Here is a 19,035-nt window from a genome sequence, read left to right as displayed (position 1 = left end):
TTTACTTGTATAAAACATATATGTTAGGATATATATTCATTTTTTTAGTTTAAAATCTTACATGCATACAATTTATAATTTATTTTTAATTCTATTTATTAAAAATAGATGAAATTAATAATGATTTAAGAGTATGTTTGAAAAGTCATCTAATATTTATTTTGTCGATCTAAAATAATATTCCTATTAATAAATATTTAACAATTGAAACTTCAGGGGTTTATGGGCCAAGAAATATAAGCCTTGAATTGAATGATAGCATGGAAGCCCATTTAGCCCGATCTCAATTGGCATTTTAAAAAATTCACTCTCATTTCGCGCCAATTAATCAGAATTCAACAAAAACAATGGACGATCTCTGCAAATCCTCTATGAAGTTCTTCTCAGATCAACAGATCCGTTATGCCGAAATCCTCCTTCCTCATGAGGTAAGACTTCTCCATGAATTCATCATTGTTTTTATTCTCTTTTGTTAATTATCCAAAAAGATGAAAATACCTCTGTTCCAGGTCCAAGCCAGAATCCAAGTAGCGGTCCTTAATTTCCTCAAGGTTTTGGCCTCTCCTGATCCTGCAATCTCCAATATAACTCTGGTAGCTAAAATTTTCGGTGTTTGGTTTCTGAAAAAAAAGCGAGGAAATATTTTTTCTGAGTTACGTTTTCCCCCCGATGACGTATAGATCAAGAGGAAGTCGAGTAATAGCAAAGTGAGTGAAGGGATCTTGACTGATGTTTCGTGGATTTTTCTGTCTCAATATTTTTGTACAAGATCATTGACGAGAGCCAACGCTGCTAAGGCCTTTATTAGAGGTATTGTCTTCTATAACGGTTCTCGGATTTAATTTTTATTTTTCATTTTGTTCTAAATTAGATTGGTTCTTGATCTTATCCCTACTAAAAATGAAGTGTGGAAGGTTATGGAAATGTGTTTTGAGATTCTGATTCAAGAGAAACGAGTTACACAGAGGGAACTCTTTTACAAGTTGCTTTGTAATTCACCAGATTACTTCTCATCTCAGTTGCAGGTCAATAGGACAATCCAAGGTCACTTATCTGAGTTCTCACTTGTTTATTAATAATATTAATGATTTCACTCGATGTGTGCGTTCAAAGGAAAAGTTTTCATTATCATCTTAATGCTTGAATTGATCGAGAATTTTTTGCCAAAGATGTTGTAGCATTGCTTCGGTGCAGCCGTTACAGTCTTGGAATCATGGCATCTAGCAGAGGACTTGTTGCTGGGCGTATCTTGCTTCAGGCACTTCAATTTCTTTCCTGCTTATTTTGTTGCATCGCATATATCATGGATTTAAATTGCAGTTGCGACCTATGCGGACATAGCAAGTATCCGGTCGTGTAATAACGATTTTGGACGACACTATTGCCGTTGTATAACGGCCTCTATTACGATGACGGACCACTATTTTAATCCTGGCAAATATCACTAATCATGCTGAGGAAAATAATTGATGAAATAGCATATGCCGCTTGCTCTAACATTGTGCAAATATGGGTGATTTACTGATTTCTTGTTTATGGACCAAGTGCAGGAGCCAAACCAAGAGGCTGTAGATTGTTCTGCTTGTGGCTCTTCTGGATATGCAATTTCAGGTGACCTGAAGTTGTTAGAGAGCTTGATTATGAAGACGGATGCCCGCTATATTATTGTAGTTGAAAAGGTGCTTTTTTTCATCAAAACCCAAAGTAGTAATCACTATGAATTTATTATCTCTGCATCCAATTGAACATTTTCCATGATTTTTGCTTTAAAGCATGCAATTTTCCAGCGATTGGCAGAGGATCATGTATTTAACCAGATTCCAAGCATTCTCCTCACTGCAAAAGGCTACCCAGATATTGCTACAAGGTACCCATTTTCTAGCTTACTAAACCTATTGTCATTTGGAGATGCTTCTTTGTAATCACCGACTTCAATGTTACAGATTTCTTCTTCACCGAATGAGTCGAGCTTTCCCAGAATTGCCCATTTTAGCTCTGGTTGACTGGTATGGATCACATATAAGAATCGAGGACTTCTTTTGTTCTGTCTTTTGCCCTTTATCCTTACTTGTACATGGATATATAATTGTACCATGGACACTGACAGGGATAAATGGAGGGGTGGTTGGGAAGTTTCATTTCCCTCTAAAATTTTCAAATAATTATATATTTTAAATATATTTTTATATTTTTTATTGATAATTTGTTTTCACTCGCAGAATTTTTTAAGGTCATATTTTCTTTTTAAGTTTTAAAGTTCACACTCCAGAATAAAATCATACATCCGGACAAATTTGAACCATTACAGGAACCCAGCTGGATTAGCTATATTGTCCACTTATAAGTTTGGAAGCATAGGGATGGGTCTAGAGGCATACAGATACGGTATTATTTTGTTGCAGCCATGCCAATTTGCACCCGTTTTCTTCTTGTTTACAACGTAAAAACAGTAATATTTTCTATGCACCATTCAGCATGCAACGTGAAGTGGCTGGGGCTGCGAGGGAATGATCTACATCTGATACCTGAACAGTCTTTAGCTCAACTAAAGCCACGTGACCTCCAAATCGCTAGAAGCCTTGTTTCCTCGCCAATCTTGCAGGTGCAGTACCCTGTATCAGTCAATAGATAAGAGATAACCTATTGCCTTCATTTTTTTGAGAGTTAAATAGTGATCTACAGGATAATTACAGGCAAGAACTGGAACTGATGATGCAGAGTGGTCAGAGAGCAGAGATAGAAGCTCTGTATTTCCATGGCTACGATTATTTAGGTAAGTATATAGCGAAGAAAATTGTTCAAGCCAATTACATCTGAAAATAATGGCAATTGTAAAAGAAACTTAAATCAAAACTACCACCCGTAAAACAGAAATATTTAGATAAATTCTGTTGGGTTTAGGGTTTAAAGAACTGGAAGAGGTTTACGTTGACCAATTCTATGAAACGTCTCTCTAAATTAAACTGGATATTAACATAGTTAAACAATACAAATGAAGCATAAATGTTTAGCAGCTTCTTGATGTAAGACTTACACACTTCCCCTGTGGGGAAATTTTTGTTTTGAATTGAGATGATTATAAGATAATATTTGTGAGTATATATCCTACAGAAACAACGAATATGACATCTTAATAGAAACCAAAACCCCGTTTAACAACTTAAATTACTTGATGGATTCCACCGAAAAACTTTTCATGACTCATTTATATCCGGGTCTTCCATATCCATTGTGTATTAATCTATTGGGCTCACTAAAATGAAAGGGGGGGGGAGTTTTACCCAATTTAATATTATGCAAAAAATATTAGATGTAATTCAACTATGTCAAATCTTTTTTTAATCCAATTTTCAAATATTATAAAATGATTTTTAAATTTATTGAATTGTTATAAAATTATTTATATAATATTATAAGTAATAATAAATTATGATAAGTTTAATGACAAGTTTGTAATAATTTAATAAGTTTAATAATAATTTTCATAATATAATAATAATTTTATTTATTAAAATTTATTATTTTATTAATTTAACTCTAATTTAAATCTTTATACACAAAAAATTTATCGATTTACTCCTTATTCTTCTATCAAATTATTTGTTCTCTACCATTCATCCTCATCATTACGTCTAACATTGATGATGATGAATGGTGAATGATGAAGAACAAACAATTTAGAAGAAGAATAAATAAATACTAAATTGATAAAAAAATTAAATTAATTGATTTTTTAAATTAGAATTTAAAATTTATAAAATATATAAATTTTAAAGACTAAAACTGTTAGTGTACCAGACCACTTAACTTGTCTAATACTTGACGCTCCATAAGTTCATTGACATGTTTGTAATAATATATTAATATTTTAACTAAATGATTAAATTGTAACTTTTTTGGGAAAATGTGATCTATTTGTAATTTGACTAATAACTGAATGACTTGAATGTAGTTTTGCTCTATTAGTTATGACCACAAAACGGAGTCAGCAGTGAAACTGAAAAAGCCTAAAACTATTCAAGAAAAAACCACAGAGAACCCGTTTTCTGCCTATATAATGATTTCAACGGCGATGGCCACTCACTTTTACTGTTGTTTGCCAATCCCACAAAAACCCACCACCAGAACAGTCTATAACAATATCCTCGTAGCATCATCATCTCCATCTTCTTCTACACTTCGAGATTCAATTTCACCAGCTGCTACTGCCGTTGCAGCTGTCACAGGCCGTGGAGTTGTGCTCGGGATATTAGTGCAAGTGTCACACTGATCGTGCAAACAAAAAAAGTGAGAATTTGATTGATGGAGTTTCCTTAGATACAAAGATTTGTAATTAATAGAAATCATCTTAACCGTCGACGTAAATAGATATAGACCATTGATTTAGAGGGAGTTTAACTATAAATAGAGAGTCTCCCCTCTCATTTGTAGCATCTCATCCCATTCATTCTCTTGAGATAGTAATAAAGTTCTAAAACATTTATTCTATCTCTTGTGTGTTTTGTTTTTAAGTCTCTTTGTGTTGTTATCTCTCTTGGTGATTAAGAGTAGTCATGATTGTGTTTGCACTTCCACACTATAATCTAATTTTGATGGCTTGTAGTAGTTACATTTGTGTTAAAACGATATTTTGAACTTGAAGGCTCTTATACGTGATAAAGTAGATGGACCCACCACCACCCACCATTCCTTCCAAGTCTTTACACTTTAGAATGGGTCATGGATTCTACTTTCATTGTTTGGTGGGATTAATATTCCTCATGATAGGGGCTGTGAGGTTCATTCTGCTGGTATTTTCTCATTTATCCTTTTCTATTTCACTCAATTTTCTCCTTTTCTATTTCACTCAATTTTCTCCGAATTTATCTATTTGCTATTTTACACAGTTCGATTCTAATGCTACTAAATACATTGGGGGGGGGGGGTAATTGTTGCAGGCGATGTGGTTCTTTATTGTATTGTAGATGCAATCGTGGGGGCTTTCGGCCTTATGATATAGGGCAGATATTTCCAGACTCTGAATCTAAGTGGAAGGGGGTTGCATTTGTCTTCATCAAAGAAGCTGTGAGTATTTCTTTGATTTAGATTCTGGGTAATTTTGAGATATTCGTCTTATTTATCAATTTTTTTAGGGTTTTAATTTCTCAGCGGATTCTCCTTTGACTGATGTATGGTTTCCCTGCTTGTTTCCTTTAAATCAGAGGGAATAAACAACTGATTCATGACCATTGCCGTTTTATGAAATTTGTCTCCGTCATCTGGGCCTTAACTTAGATGAAAGTCTACAGTACAAAAGCATAATTTGATGCGGGCGAACTTTTAAATTTTTAAGGTAAATCACACGATTAATATCTAAACTTTTACGTTTGATCTAATTTAATACTTAAACTTTTAATTATTTTAAAATTATATTAATTAATTTTAATTAACTAATAAGGGTGACGAGGGTGTGGAAGGATTTGCACCTGGGTCCCTAGGCAGATTTTAGTTTATTTTACCAAACCATATATTTAATTTATATTAAACTGTCATTATAAATAAAACAAAATTCTATGATTCAAATTTGAGATATCTCGTAAAAATATTAAATTATTTAACCACTAAATAATATTTAAAATTTAATACAAATCAAAGTTATTATTTAACTTATATAAATATTAATTTAACATTCAATAATTTCTCATTTTATTAGAAATAAAAAAAATAATTGAACAAGTATTTACAATTATTATTTATAATTAATTAATTAATGATTTCAAATTAAAATTATTATTTTATCATTGAAATTATTTAAATAATTTTAAATATATATTTTTTATTTTCATAAATAATAATAAATTTGTATTTAAAATTTAATGATTAAATAAATATAAATAATTTTAAATTTTATTTTCTAAAATTTTTAGTTTGAATTTTAAATAATTAAATACATATAATTTTAAACTACTTATAATATAATTTTTTATAATTTTTATTTATTTTTAATATAATTTAAATTTTATATTTCACTATAAATAAATATCATAAATTTAATTTTTAAAATAACTAATATTACTTTTATAAATTATATAAATAATTATTTATTTAAATTGAAGTGTGTATAAGTTAAATAATAACTTTGATTTGTATTTAATTCTAAATATTATTTAGTGATTAAATTATTGAATTATTTTGTGAGATATCTAAAGTTCGAATCATAGGATTTTGGTTTATTTATAGTGGCGGTTTAATATAACTTAAATATATGATTTGGTAAAGTTAAATATAATAGCTGCCTAGCTTTGATGGTTTAGTGCTTGATTGTCTCACTCAGGTTCAAATCCTGCCAACTAGGGATGAGCAACGAAACCGAGAAAATCGAAAAACCGACACGAACCGAGTAAAACGGTTCGGTTCGGTTTAGTTTTAAACGGTTCGGTTTTCGATTCGGTTAAAGGCTTCATTTTTTTGATTCGGTTCGGTTCGGGTTTTTCATATGGAACCCATTTGTTCCATATTGAACCGAATAGGCAATTTTTGTAAAAAAAAATTATAGTTTCAAGTGATTTTTTTTATTGAAAAACCGATAAACCGAACCGAACCAAAAAACCCGAACCGTTAAAAAACTGAACCGAACCGAAAAAACTGGTTTCGGTTTTTTCGGTTTTTTAACTATTCGGTTTCGGTTTAAATATTGAAAATCCGTTTATTTCGGTTCGGTTCAATTTTTGGTAAAAAACTGAACCGAACCGAACCGAATACACCCCTACTACCAACCCCCTTGGTAGGTTAATTTGTTTGTTTGCTTCTATTAAGGTGGTTACACGTGCCACCACCTTATTAGTTGATTAAAATTAATTAAATTATAATATAAAAATAATTAAAAAATACCAATACCATGCTAGTTTTGTCGTTAAGTTTTTAACGACGGGTAGTAAAATTAAACTTTAGGTACGATTTTAAAATAATTGAAAGTTCAGGTCTAAATCGGATCAAACGTGAAAGTTTAGGTATTAACCGTATAGTTTACTCAAAATTTTAAGAGATAACAAACTTATAAAATTTTAAGGTCAAAAATAGATTTTCAATAAAAATATATAAAAAAATTTAAAATATATGGTAATTTTAATTTTTAAGGCCACTCCCCCTTTCCATCTCTAAAAGTGTAATATTGTGATACTGATCCTGTATTACGACTTTATTACTTCAAGTACCAAAATAATCACAGTACTCTAGAAAATATTGTTGAATAGAAAGTAACAATAACTACGCAGTTATTTTAGTTTGGGTGAATGATTAACCTAATTTTTCTGAAAGTTGTAGGCTCCACTAATTTTTGTAAAAAAATAGAAGAAACATGTCCTGACCAATGTAGTCTATCATGTATGGTGCTTCATGTTTAACCCTTATATATATGGTGCTTCATGTCCTTTTTAGCCTTGCTAATGTGAAAAAAATAAATAGAAGAAACTCCTTGAGTGGGTTGGTCTACATTGTCTTTGTAGTCTGTACTCAATCCATATATGATATGGCACCGCTTGTTGATATTTTAAGGGTCATCACTGGTTAATTCGATCCGATTATAAACAACAATCGATTCTCTAGTTTCAAGCATTCAGTACTTTGTTTTAGTTCATCAGCAAAGTAAAATGATATATGAACTGCATATGAAATGCTGCATTGGAGGTGACCTTTGATGTTTTGATTTTTGATTCTGATAGCGACTTCCCAACCAAGATGCAATGAACCTTGGTGCTTTATTTGACACAATGAACCTAACAGGCAATGAAGCTTTCTTCAGAAGAGCTTTGTTGTTTGTTTATTGTTGAAAATGAGATTTAGGGCATATTGGACTTTAATCACTAATATTGTAAGTGCATGTACATAATAAAGGAAACTTCATCTGGGTACATACTGTACAAGCCAAGAGTTCCACAGGAGAATGATGAAAGAATTGAAACTCCTCTATAAAATAAGAGTGTGTGACCAAAAGTAAAGACCCCTGCTCCCTATTCCTCCTTTTTCTTTTTAATAATAATAATAGAAAAAAAAAACACAGTGGCTTTAGCACTTATCTTTAGCAATTGACTTAAAATTCACAGCAATCCGCTGGTAGGATTGGATGGATTAGGTTCCTTTTTATTTTCCAAATCCAACATAATTACAATATATTTCACGTATCCCTAAGTGGACAACAAAATTATGAGTGTTTGAAGCTAAGTGAAAAACATTAGCATGTGAGAGTGAGACCTCCCCCCTCTCTACACTTTACTAATAATTAGACTTAATTATCCTTTAATTCTATGCAGCCTGTGAAAGTGATTCTACACGCGGATACATCTTCTAAACATGACTTTTGCTTAAAAGTATAAAGATGCTTTTAAGAGTAGTCTGTCATGTATGATATTCTTTCACTGCAGAATTTTGTAAAAATCCTAATACTTTATTTGACAGTACCTCACCAACCACAATTCGATGAATGTTTCTTCACAACCTAATTTGTTTGTGGTTGGAAATCTCATCAACTTTTATTCTCGACTGAACTATAGATATTCATTTATGTGCTGGAAAACCCTTTATCATACCTGACGTCCAAAGTGATGCTATATGTTGATATCAATCTAGGCCGTTAAGTGAACTGCGATATTCTATCTTATGCCATATGCCTCGCCCTAGAAGTTGTACCGGAGAATCCTTTCTGACGTCAATCTAGGCCGTTAACTGAAAGAACGATTGTTCCCCTTATGCCTATTCTAGAACTAATTTCAAGGACTTGGGTGTTAAGTGTTCTAAAAAGTTTACTTAATCCGAGATTGCCAAAACTAAATTTGGATGATGTAATTGTCGTAACCAGTTTTCGTCCGGACACGAATTTTTCTTGGTGAAAAAGTAATGTGAATAAATAAATGGTTTTTAATGAAATATTTTGGAGTTGCCATCGATCTTTTTGGATTAGGTAGGTCGAACATCTAAAAATCATCTTTTAAAAGAATTTTTAAGAAAAAAACTATTTAAAAAAAAATCGGTCTGCGTGTAACCAAAAATTCATTCTTTTTAGTAATAAAAAGGGATTCATGGTCGGTTATGTTTGGAGAATGATTAACACCCCCACAACGCCCAAAATTGGTCATTGTCGATTATAAATTGTCTCTAATAATAGAATTTAAGATTCAAATATATATATATATATATATATACTTAGGGTTTTATAAATAGGGTATTTATTTATTTAAAAATCAGAAATAATATCTAATTACTTTAAGACAACCTCTTTCTTTAATATAAATAAATAAATAAATACTAATAATAATATGATAATATTTCCTAAAATAATGTAAATAAAACTAAAGTAAAAATATATATATATTTTTATAAGCATGATATTTTTTTATTTAAAAATATCAGAATAAGACATCTAGTTTGTAACACCCCCAACTCGTATCCGACCCGGATCCGAGTCTGAAGCGTCACATTGACTTTTCAAAAACCTTAACTTGTATAAAATAGTGAGTAATTTAAAATTTATTATTACATATAACTTATTCAAAACCTTTATCGAACTATTCATAGCTTATACAATATATTATTTTGAATACATGCCAACTAGAACTTTATGTATTAAAATTTCTTTACTCTTCTAACTTCGTTAACCTACGTGTGAAACAATCACACGCTAAGTCGATGACTTAGTGAGGCAATAAACATAAAATATAAACTATAGCTTGTAATCATGCATGAACAATTACTGCTATCACCTCATACCCAAACATATATCCATTCATATATCAATCCACACATGCATATAATTATCTTCTAATCTATCATTATCATATTATTATCATTCACATTTCTATTATGTTCGTATCATATATCTTATAACATATACAATAATCATTAACACACATATATCATATCATATAATTCATGTCACAAAACACATATATTTATCACATACATTGTATTCAATGTTATCTCTTATTAGCCCATGTACACCTGTGAGAACTGTAGATATGTGAGTCTATTGAGGTTGTGTACTATGCTGTCACCACAGCTCGTAGGGGTCCCACTAGGGGCTATGAAATTTTGTCTTGAAGGACCTATGAAATATCCCGAAGGATCACTGTATATCCCGAAGGACCGCGTAGACCATCGACTCTTGGCATGCCGACTATACCTATAGCTCTCGTATCATATAACATGAGCATTTTCACTTATCATTTCACATGTGATATAAGCTCATAGCTTCTTTCACATATACATGTAATTTTGTCTTGAAGGACCTAAAATATCCCGAAGGATCACTGTATATCCCGAAGGACCGCGTAGACCATCGACTCTTGGCATGCTGACTATACCTATAGCTCTCGTATCATATAACATGGGCATTTTCACTTTATCATTTCACATGTGATATAAGCTCATAGCTTCTTTCACATATACATGTAATCACATAGCTTCTTTTCATATTCTCATAAGATTTAGCTCATATCTTATACTTTGTTTCTCAGGTTCACATATAACATGTCATATGGCTCATATCTTTCTCATGCAGTCATATAGTTCAATTTCTCAATGTTCGTATATATACATCACTAGCACATGCTTCTCATATCTCACAATAAAAACATGTTAACACATTAATCCAGCATACATACAATTCATGTCATTCATATACTTATAATCATAAATTCATGCATTCTAACATAGGAATAGACTTATCACCAAGCCTTGTTTCCATTTAGCACCATAAACTAACTACTATGCACTCACCTAGCCTCACTAAGATCCAATCCACTTTGATTTCATTTCTTTCGATCGAATCTTGACTTGATAATCGTTCCGGGACTTGTTCGTGCTCAATATTTATATAATCATACATTGATACATATTAGTATCCAATTGATATACATTAATCTATTATTTCTTAGACCAAAAGAAAGGTATAATTCTATTTCCCTTGAAGTGCATCGATATTCAACAGTGCATCGATGCACCAATCACCTTCGATGTTTTCATTTTAAGGGATTCATCGATGCAGTCCTTATGCATCGATGCACCATTATATTCATGTTTCCATTATATGGGTGCATCGATGCACTCCCTATGTGCATCGATACACTATGTACAAATTTTGACATTACCCTTGATGCATCGGTGCACCCTTGAATGTACATCGATGAACATAGCCCAAAATTCATTTTAAATCCCGAACATGCTTAAACCAATTTATACCCATATAAACCATCTTTAACTTCAAAATTTTATTCCTCATATGTAACTCAAGAATTAAACCAACTTTGCAATATGTTTTAATTCACATTCTATGCTTCTAACTTCTTAATTAGACCCTTGACAAGTCAAATTTAACTTCCAACTTCAGTTCTGAACTCTATTCAAGATTTCATCTAAGAATATCAAATCTTAATCCCTCTAACTCCATCATACTTTGATTTTAAGATAACTTAAGCTTTCCTAAGCTTAGTTATCATCTAATCATCAAAACCCAACCTTAAAATCAACAATTAATCCATAAATAAAGAAACTCACCTTTGAGCTTTGAGATACGGGAGGAGAAGAAGAAGAAAAAAGACTCTGGATAATTCTCTCTTTTCCCACGTGGTTCCTTATCTTATAAAAGGAATATAAAAATCTTCCATGTCAATTGATTATTTTACCCTCTATTTCATTCAATAATTACTAAATAACCTTCATCATATTTCCAATAAATCACTGAACTATTCAATTATCCCACTTTAATCACCAATTCCTAAAATTTTATAATTTGGTCATTAACCCGGTATTGAGGATGTTACAATTCTCCTTCCTTAAAAGAAAATTCGTCCTCGAATTTTCACTGAACAAATCAATAAGAACACATCTTCTATTGTTCTCATATTACCTCATTTCTTAATCTTTTATTCCTATATTTCTTCAACCACCTTTTTCCTTTATACATTTATATAATGTCACTGATCATATAAACATTAACTAGTAACTTTAATCCTTTTCTGTCTTTTCTCTCCTTCCGTTATGCATTTTCCTTTGATCATTTCTGCGACTTCATATAATATCACTAATCATGTAGACATTAACCATCCATCTCTAATTACCTATAACCATAACCAACTCTTTTTCTATCATTTAATCAAGAACACGACTTTAAATCTCTTTAAATATGATTCAACATACACTTTAAGATCTTTTCACATCACCTTGCACACTTTTCTACTTCTATATCAAATTATCATCTACACTTCCATATAACCCTTATCGTATCTGATCTTTAACTAAATTCCTTTCATTTCTTTACTCCATTACTCCTATTTATTCACATCATATGTCTTTTCATATTCACATACTCTTGTCTTATCACCTATACTCATCTCTATGTACCAATCTTCATGGCATCCTCATACTTTGTAACCCATACATTTACTATACAAATCTTCATTCTTATCATTTCTTATACTTGTATTTTCCCTCCTTAAGGTTCCATGCAAATACTTAACTTATCAATTTCACCTCTATCCTCATACACCATGTAATTTCCAATGTTCACTCAACATTTTGACTTCTTTGTCTTATAAATTGTTCACTGATGTACCCATTCTTAAAAACTCTTCTTATCAATTCTTAGCTTTACTCAAACATACGAATCCTCATCTTCTTCACTATGTCTATTATTAGGTATCTAAAATGCAAATCCCTTACTCTTCCACATCCTTAGATCTTTACTTTAATATAAGGCACTTCAAATCCCTTTCGAAATACAAACTTACTCTTTCTAATATGATTTCAACTTTCCTGAAATCAGTCTTTGATCTTATGAGGCACTTCCTGAGGTGTCCGCTCTTCCTCCTGCCTGGCCAGGGCAGGTGAATTGCTACAACCTCAGGTTCACCCCCTCTTTTTTAAAATTTCATAATCAGATTTCTACTATATTAAACTAATCTTATTCTATTAGCAAGACAACATACTCCTTACACTCAGATCAGATATTTTTCACTCTGTGTTGGCATGTACACATTTTATAACACTTTGGACTTTAGTTTATGCCGAGAATCTAAACCGTAGCTCTGATACCATTAAATGTAACACCCCAACCCGTATCCGATCCGAGAAGCGTCACATTGACTTTTCAAAACCTTAACTTGTATAAAATAGTGAGTAATTTAAAATTTATTATTACATATAACTTATTCAAAACCTTTATCGAACTATTCTAGCTTATACAATTATTTTAAATACATCCAACTAGAACTTTATGTATTAAAATACATATTATTCACCTTTTTCTGATGACATTTGGTAAGGAGAACTGACTTGTCTTGCTCCACATTGCTCTTTACTCTTCTAACTTCGTTAACCTACGTGTGAAACAATCACACGCTAAGTCGATGACTTAGTGAGGCAATAAACATAAAATATAAACTATAGCTTGTAATCATGCATGAACAATTACTGCTATCACCTCATACCCAACATATCCATTCATATAACAAATCCACACATGCATATAATTATCTTATACTCTATCATTATCATATTATTATCATTCACATTTCTATTATGTTCATCATATATCTTATAACATATACAATAATCATTAAACTGCTATCACCTCATACCCAAATATATCCATTCATATAACAAATCCACACATGCATATAATTATCTTATACTCTATCATTATCATATTATATCATTCACATTTCATTATGTTCATATCATATATCTTATAACATATACAATAATCATTAACACACATATATCATATCATATAATTCATGTCACAAACACATATTTTATCACATACATTGTATCAATGTTATCTCTATTAGCCATGTACACCTGTGAGAATGTAGATATGTGAGTCTATTGATTTGTGTACTATGCTGTCACCACAGCTCGTAGGGGTCCTACTAGGGGCTATGAAATTTGTCTTGAAGGACCTATGAAATCCCGAAGGATCACTGTATATCCCGAAGGACCGCGTAGACCATCGACTCTTGGCATGCTGACTATACCTATAGCTCTCGTATCATATAACATGGGCATTTTCACTTTATCATTTCACATGTGAATAAGCTCATAGCTTCTTTCACATATACATGTAACCACATAGCTTCTTTTCATATTCTCATAAGATTTAGCTCATATCTTATACGTTTTCTCAGGTTCACATATAACATGTCATATGGCTCATATCTTTCTCATGCAGTCATATAGTTCAATTTCTCATATGTTCGTATATATACATCACATAGCACATACTTCTCATATTCTCACAATCAAAAACATGTTAACACATATAATCCATATACATACAATTCAAGTTATTCATATACTTATAATCATATATTCATGCATTCTAACATAGGAAATAGACTTATCACAAGCCTTGTTTCCATTTAGCACCATAAACTAACTACTATGCACTCACCTGAGCCTCACAAAGATCCAATCCACTTTATGATTCGATCGAATCTTGACTTGATAATCGTTGGGACTTGTTCGTGATACATACATGATACATATATCCAATTGATATACACTAATCTCATTTCTTAGACCAAAGAAAGGTATAATTCTATTTCCCTTGAAGTGCATCGATTCATTCAACAATGCATCGATGCACCAATCACCTTCGATGTTTTCATTTTAAGGGGATGCATCGATGCACTCCTTATGCATTGATGCACCAATTATATTCGATGTTTCCATTAATATGGGTGCATCGATGCACTCCCTGTGCATCGATACACTCTGTACAAATTCTGAAAATTTACCCTTGATGCATCGGTGCACCCTTGAATGTGCATCGATGAACATAGCCCAAAATTCATTTTAAATCCCGAAAATCTACTCAAATCGACTCAAATGCTTCATTTTTCATCCCCTTTCATGTTCTCAACTCATATACACATGCTTAAACCAATTTATACCCATATAAACCATCTTTAACTTCAAAATTTTATTCCTCATATGTAACTCAGGAATTGAACCAACTTTGCAATATGTTTTAATTCACATTCTATGGCTTCTAACTTTTTAATTAGACCCTTGACAAGTCAAATTTAACTTCCAACTTCAGTTATGAACTTTATTTGAAGATTTCACCCAAGAATATCAAATCTTTAATCCCTCCTAACTCCATCATACTTTGATTTTAAGATAACTTAAGCTTTCAAGCTTAGTTTATATCATCTAATCATCAAACCTAACTTAAAATCAACAATTAATCCATAAATAAGAAACTCACCTTTGAGCTTTGAGATACGGTGGAGAAAGAAGACTCTGGATAATCTCTCTTTTCCCACGTGGTTCCTTATCTTATAAAAGGAATATAAAAATCTTCCATGTCAATTGATTATTTTACCCTCTATTCATTCAATAATTACTAAATAACCTTCATCATATTTCCAATAAATCATTGAACTATTGAATTATCCCACTTTAATCACCAATTCCTAAAATTGTACAATTTGGTCACTAACCCGGTATTGAGGATGTTACATAGTTGCTTTAAGACATCCCCTTTCTTAATATTAAAAAATAAATAAATATTATTATTTAATATATATATTTATGACTAATAAAAAATAAAATAATCATTAAATTAATTAAATTGAACATAAAAAGGTAATAATAAAATTAAATTACAATTGAATAATGATCAAATAAATAAAATTAAAATTATAGGATTAAAATATAAAATATTGAAATTAGAGATACTAATTCAAAATATTGTGAGAGATAATGGTTAACAGTGTAATTTAACCTAATTAACTATTCGGGATTAAAATAAAAATTAATTAAAACATGAGGGACTAAATCTGGTATTTACCCTAAATATATATAAATACTGATAGTGACTGAATTATAAATAAAATAAAATTGAAATACCGAATTAAAAGATATAAAAGTTGATTTCAATGACCAAAATAAAAGTTTACAAACTTCAGGGACTGCGTACGAGGTTTCCCATGCGGGAAATTACACAGGTACCCCCCAAAACGGCGTCGTTTGGAGAGGGGTTTAAGTACCCTTTTAACCGACTCTTTGGAGTCATTTTCCTTATTTGGTTCTCTCTTTAAGGAGAGAACACTCTCCCTTCTCTCTAGTTTTCCCTCACCGGAGGGACGACGGTTGTCGGCCGACAGCCGCACGCTGCCGTCAAAACCGCAGCCGGCCACCACCGTCGGTGGCTGAAAATTTCCAAATTACCCTATGATATAGATCCCGTCGTTATGAGGCCGAATCCGACCTCCGTTTCAAAGGCCTCTGATATTGGTAAGTCTCTTCCTCTGCTCTTGGTTATTTTTCTTTGCTTTATGTATGGTGGTTTTCTGTTGTTGGCGTTGTTTGTTGTTGGGTGTTCTTTCTCTCTTTCCTTTCGATTTGCTGCTTTGGGTTTATTTTTTTCGCTGCTGTTGGTTCCTCCCCTTCCTAGTTTGCAGATTCGGTGGTCGTTTTTATAGCCACCACAAAACCTCCTTCGGACCGGATAATATGGTGGTTTTTCGGTGAGTCACCAAACTATGGTGGTGATTCACCATAGAGCTTCAATGTGGACGGTCATCTTCAAGTCTTCTGGAAGCTCCTGTTGAAGCGTGACAGCGGCTGGTGGTAGCAGAGGAGATGAAACAGTGGCAGCAAAGGAGGCGGCGACGTGGCCCTAGGGTGATGATACCTTAGGGTTTCATCTGGAACCATGTGGGCCATGTGGGCGGTTGGATCTTGGCTGATGATGTTGGGCGGCTGTTGGGATGATACAATCTCTAATTGGGTTTAGGGTTAGTCTTGGTCTGGTTCTGGTTGGGCCTGGAATGGGTCTGGGCATGTAAACAGGCCTCTGGGTCTTGATATGTAAATAGGCTTCAGGTTGTTGTATTTTGGGCATGTAATATAAATTTAATAATAATAATAATAATAATAATAATAATAATAATAATAAAATCATAAATAAAAATAAATGGGCAAAAAAACTAGTGTCTACAGTAATATGGTCAAGTTTATCACTCTATGCCATCATTGTTTATATGTTCTATTCCAGGAATATAGACTTGATTTCTCTGTTACAGTGTATGTAGATTAATCATGCTCATCCTCTGAAACATAGTTCATTTCAGGTGAGACACATGCATGAATGAGGCTGGTTATGAGATTGGAAATGCCACCTCAATTCTTCAAAGACTAAACCGAGCCTACACAAGGAGGCTAGTCTGAGCTGCTAGTAGCCGACCCCCCCTGTTGTAAAATCTTAAGGCTAGACTCATGGAGTAACATCGGTAGTAAAAGAGAATGTTGTAAAATAGACGAGTTTAAAACCTAATGAATAGTCGGGTGACATTTTGTAACTTTTAATAGTTAGGGGACTCGACAAAACAACTCGTTATTGTTAAAAAGATTATTTTGTAACTTTTAATAGTTGGGACTCAACAAAATAACTCCCTATTGTCAAATGATCATTTTGTAACTTTTAATAGTAAAAAAATTTAACAAAGCAACGCATTATTATATAGTTAGGGGATTATTTATGAATTTTACCCTTTCAAATATTGGTCGTTGAACGTAAAACTTCCCACTACAAGAAAATCTGTAAATGGACGAATTTCTGGCTCTTTTTTAAAAGGCATAATGACTTTTTACCCTTAAACTTTACAACGTTTTTCATTGTAGTCCTTATTTTTTCCCATATCTTTTGACACTGGGATTCTCAATTTTTGTCAGATTGGCAAATTCCGACGGAGCTATTTTGCTGACTTAATCTATTTTGTCCTTTCGATAATGAAGAGGGTGTTTATTATTATTTGTTATTATTTATATATATTTTTGGTGAATGAAAGAGTAAAGCTTCTAAAACTAAATCAAAACTCCATCTTCATGGAGCAGTCTTCTCACGTCTGGTTGTGGTGTGGGGAGACAGTACACCTCTAGATCTGAAGATCGCAACTTCGATCAACTTGTCGGCTGTTTGATTACCGTCGCGAGGAACATGCTGGAATTGCACGTTACATTCTTTTTTCTCTAACACACGAATGTGTAGCATGACTGAAGGTGTGCCTTGCCTGACAGTTTTGCTTTTGATCAGGCGGATCGCATCCAGACTGTCTATCTCTACTTCAAGCTGTGTGAACCCTAGATCCCATGCTTTCAACATTCCAATATATGCTCTCCCATAGCTATGGTTCCAACACCGAGATTCTTCAATGAACTTGTATAATCTTATAGTCCATTTTTCACTATGGTTCCTTATGATGCCTACACGTTGCGTTGCCATTCGTTAAATTCCGGTTGGCGTCTATGTTAACTTTATACTCTTCCATCATTTTCCTATCTCTTGATTTTTGTTTTTTTAATTGATATCGTTATTTTATTTTTGCAAAAAATTAAAAATAAATTTTTAAAATTATAATTTTTATGAATGTGAAAATTTTAAAAATTAAAAATTGGAAAATATAAAATATTTAAAAATATAAAACTTAAACATGTAAAATTTGCAAAAAATAGTTTAATAATTGTATACATATAAAACAAACTTTAAAAACTAAAGAATCTAAAAAATTGGAAAGCAATTAAATATTATTTTAAAAAGTAAAAGTTGTAAAAAATATAATAATTGTAAAAAAAATTGAGAAAGTTTAAAATTATATATATATATATATATATATGAGGGAAAAAATAAATCTCTTACGCTATAACTTTTTTTCCATTAAATAAATAATTTTTAATCATATTTTAAGTTTTCATGATCATGATCAATAAAAATAAATTAATTAATCGCAAAAAATATTTGCGAGTTAAAAAATATAAAAAATTATAGTTGTGATCATGACGATTGTTTAAATCTTTGGGGGGTAAAATATTGTTAATCACTTTAATTTTTTATAATTTGTCCATTCAGAACTGTTAATTGTATCTCCATATATCATCAAAAGATAAAGAAGATTTGATGACAAGGAATTTAATATTTTTTATACAAAAATTTGAATCCAACCTTAATTAGTCTCCAACATGATAGAAATTCATTGAATGGACATCGAAGATGGTAGG

General features: G+C 31.8%; 2 protein-coding genes across 2 annotated transcripts; one reads left to right on the top strand and one right to left on the bottom strand.

The window, feature by feature from the left end:
• Window positions 1-314: 314 nt before the first annotated feature.
• Window positions 315-2,830, top strand: LOC120117433 (meiotic recombination protein SPO11-2). The gene is made up of 11 exons (XM_039137722.1): window positions 315-428; window positions 510-593; window positions 681-810; window positions 907-1,044; window positions 1,170-1,258; window positions 1,551-1,679; window positions 1,773-1,867; window positions 1,944-2,006; window positions 2,309-2,385; window positions 2,475-2,602; window positions 2,683-2,830. The coding sequence occupies exons 1-11, from the start codon at window positions 348-350 to the stop codon at window positions 2,815-2,817; spliced, it is 1,149 nt and encodes a 382-aa protein (XP_038993653.1). The 5' UTR covers window positions 315-347; the 3' UTR covers window positions 2,818-2,830.
• Window positions 2,831-17,863: 15,033 nt separating this feature from the next.
• LOC120117210 lies at window positions 17,864-18,262 on the bottom strand. Its single transcript, XM_039137504.1, has one exon. The coding sequence runs from the start codon at window positions 18,260-18,262 to the stop codon at window positions 17,864-17,866; it is 399 nt and encodes a 132-aa protein (XP_038993435.1).
• Window positions 18,263-19,035: the final 773 nt, after the last annotated feature.

This window comes from Hibiscus syriacus, unplaced genomic scaffold, assembly GCF_006381635.1.
Source record: "Hibiscus syriacus cultivar Baekdansim isolate YM2019G1 unplaced genomic scaffold, ASM638163v2 tig00110319_pilon, whole genome shotgun sequence".
NCBI classification, from domain to species: domain Eukaryota; kingdom Viridiplantae; phylum Streptophyta; class Magnoliopsida; order Malvales; family Malvaceae; genus Hibiscus; species Hibiscus syriacus.
This window is presented reverse-complemented; position numbering and strand designations above follow the sequence as displayed.